The sequence below is a fragment of the Epinephelus moara genome, chromosome 12 (genome assembly GCF_006386435.1).
Source record: "Epinephelus moara isolate mb chromosome 12, YSFRI_EMoa_1.0, whole genome shotgun sequence".
Lineage (NCBI taxonomy): Eukaryota > Metazoa > Chordata > Actinopteri > Perciformes > Serranidae > Epinephelus > Epinephelus moara.
In genome coordinates, this window is record NC_065517.1 from 21,426,469 (window position 1) to 21,428,226 (window position 1,758).

Sequence of the window (1,758 nt, forward strand, 5' to 3'; positions counted from 1 at the left end):
TTTGCCAGGTTCCTAGAAATGAGAGCAGCTCCATCCAAAGTGGGATGAATGCCGTCTCTCCTAATAAGACCAGGTTTTCCCCAGAAAGTTTGCCAATGATTAACGAAACCCACATCATTTGCGAGACACCACCTGGACTTATGCTTGCAATAACAACAGTACAATAACAATGGTTAAAAATATAAGAACTGAACCTACCTTTGCCATCCAGGAAGTCCTGAAAGAAATCCTCAAAGCTCTTTGGTGTCTCCAACATGACCCAACTGTGAGCAAAGTGATAGAGGGACACCAGGACATCCTTCGGGTTCCTCATCACATACACAACCTGAACAGCAGCACATAAAAGGAGTTACATGTCTTCATCACAGTTTCTGTAACTCAGTACAATAGGTCAAGCTTTGGATATCTGTTGCAACTGTGTGCTTTGGTGACTTAGGAGGCTTAGCAAGTGGTCGATTATGAGGTGTATACAGCTGCAGTGACTCATTGGGCCTCTACAGACTGGCTGCAATGAAAACTGTGACAGTTGCTGCCTCACAGTTGTGAGACTCCGCAAACCACTCAAGTTGCACCTGCAGTTTCCATCCATGCCTGTGGCAACATGGATGCTTCACACACATCTTCCTACCAGCAGCATAGAAGATGTTTCAAGATGAGCACTCAAGATTAGTGTCACCAATATAGTTATCTGATCAAATGTCTCTCCTGCTCCTGAGAAGGGTTTCATGCAGGACATAATGCCATCACAGTGAAACTGACCTTTGAACTTTTGGATATAAAATGTCATCACTTTATCATCATATCCAATCAGACATTTGTGCGATAGTTCGTTATAATTAGCAAGTGAATTCTTAAGTTATGGAGGAAAACATGTTTTGTTAGGTCAAAGTGACCTTGATCTTTGATCTATCACCAGATTCTAATCAGCTCATTGTTTGGTCCAAGTTGGCCTGTGTGCTAAATTTGTAGGAATTCCTTCAAGGTGTTTTTGAGATAACGTTCACAAGAATGAGACAGATGAGGTCACGGTAACCTTGACCTTTGACCACTAAATTCAAATCAGTTCATTACTGAGTCCAAGTGGACATTTGTGCCAAATTTTAAGAAAGAAAGAAGAAAGGCATTCTTGAGATATTGCATTCACGAGAATGGGACAGACAGACGGACGGATGGACATACATCATCAGCCAAAACAGAACCTGCTTGCTTTGTTGACAGATGTCTTGTGTTGTTACCACACATCTAACTGTAAAGCAGCTTCTCATCTAAGTCACCTTGGTTCTCTTGGTCTTCACTCCATGGGGCAACATGTTAGGGGACAGGTGTGTACGGTAGAGCCGGGGATCTGGCCTTTCTCGAAGGAAGTTGTCCACGGTGCTGCCCTCCAGCCAGGGAACACGTATCCTATTAGTGGCTTCCTCCACCTGGTCAGGGTGTGCAGCATCCATGATCTTGACAAGAATCTGCTGCATCCATATTGTGCCTTCACACAGAAAAGGTTAGAACTTAATGCTTCCATGTGTTGAACTGTGTGCTTGCTTGTAAACAAATTTACCTGACCTGAGGGGTATTCCAGGTAGGAGGTTTAACAAACTCTGAGTCTAACCTTGAACTCTGAGTTGATTTACCCTGAGATGGGAAACTCTGAGTATCCGGTTCCAGAACAGCTGATCTGAGTTAGTTCAGTCAACTCTGAGTATGTTCACTCTGAGTTAAGCCGACAATAAAAAGCCATCATCAATGGAGCTCCGACTCCAC

General features: G+C 43.5%; 1 protein-coding gene across 2 annotated transcripts in view; it reads right to left on the minus strand.

Annotated features, from left to right (window-relative positions):
• Positions 1–1,758, minus strand: part of LOC126398696 (amine sulfotransferase-like) — a 21,364-nt gene that overhangs the window by 5,309 nt on the left and 14,297 nt on the right. For both annotated transcript variants that reach the window (XM_050058246.1, XM_050058245.1), the window contains exons 3-4: positions 1,275–1,483; positions 199–325 (exon numbers count right to left, since the gene is read on the minus strand). In XM_050058246.1, coding sequence (XP_049914203.1) covers positions 199–325; positions 1,275–1,483 — 336 coding nt within the window. The remainder of the gene's footprint in view (positions 1–198; positions 326–1,274; positions 1,484–1,758) is intronic.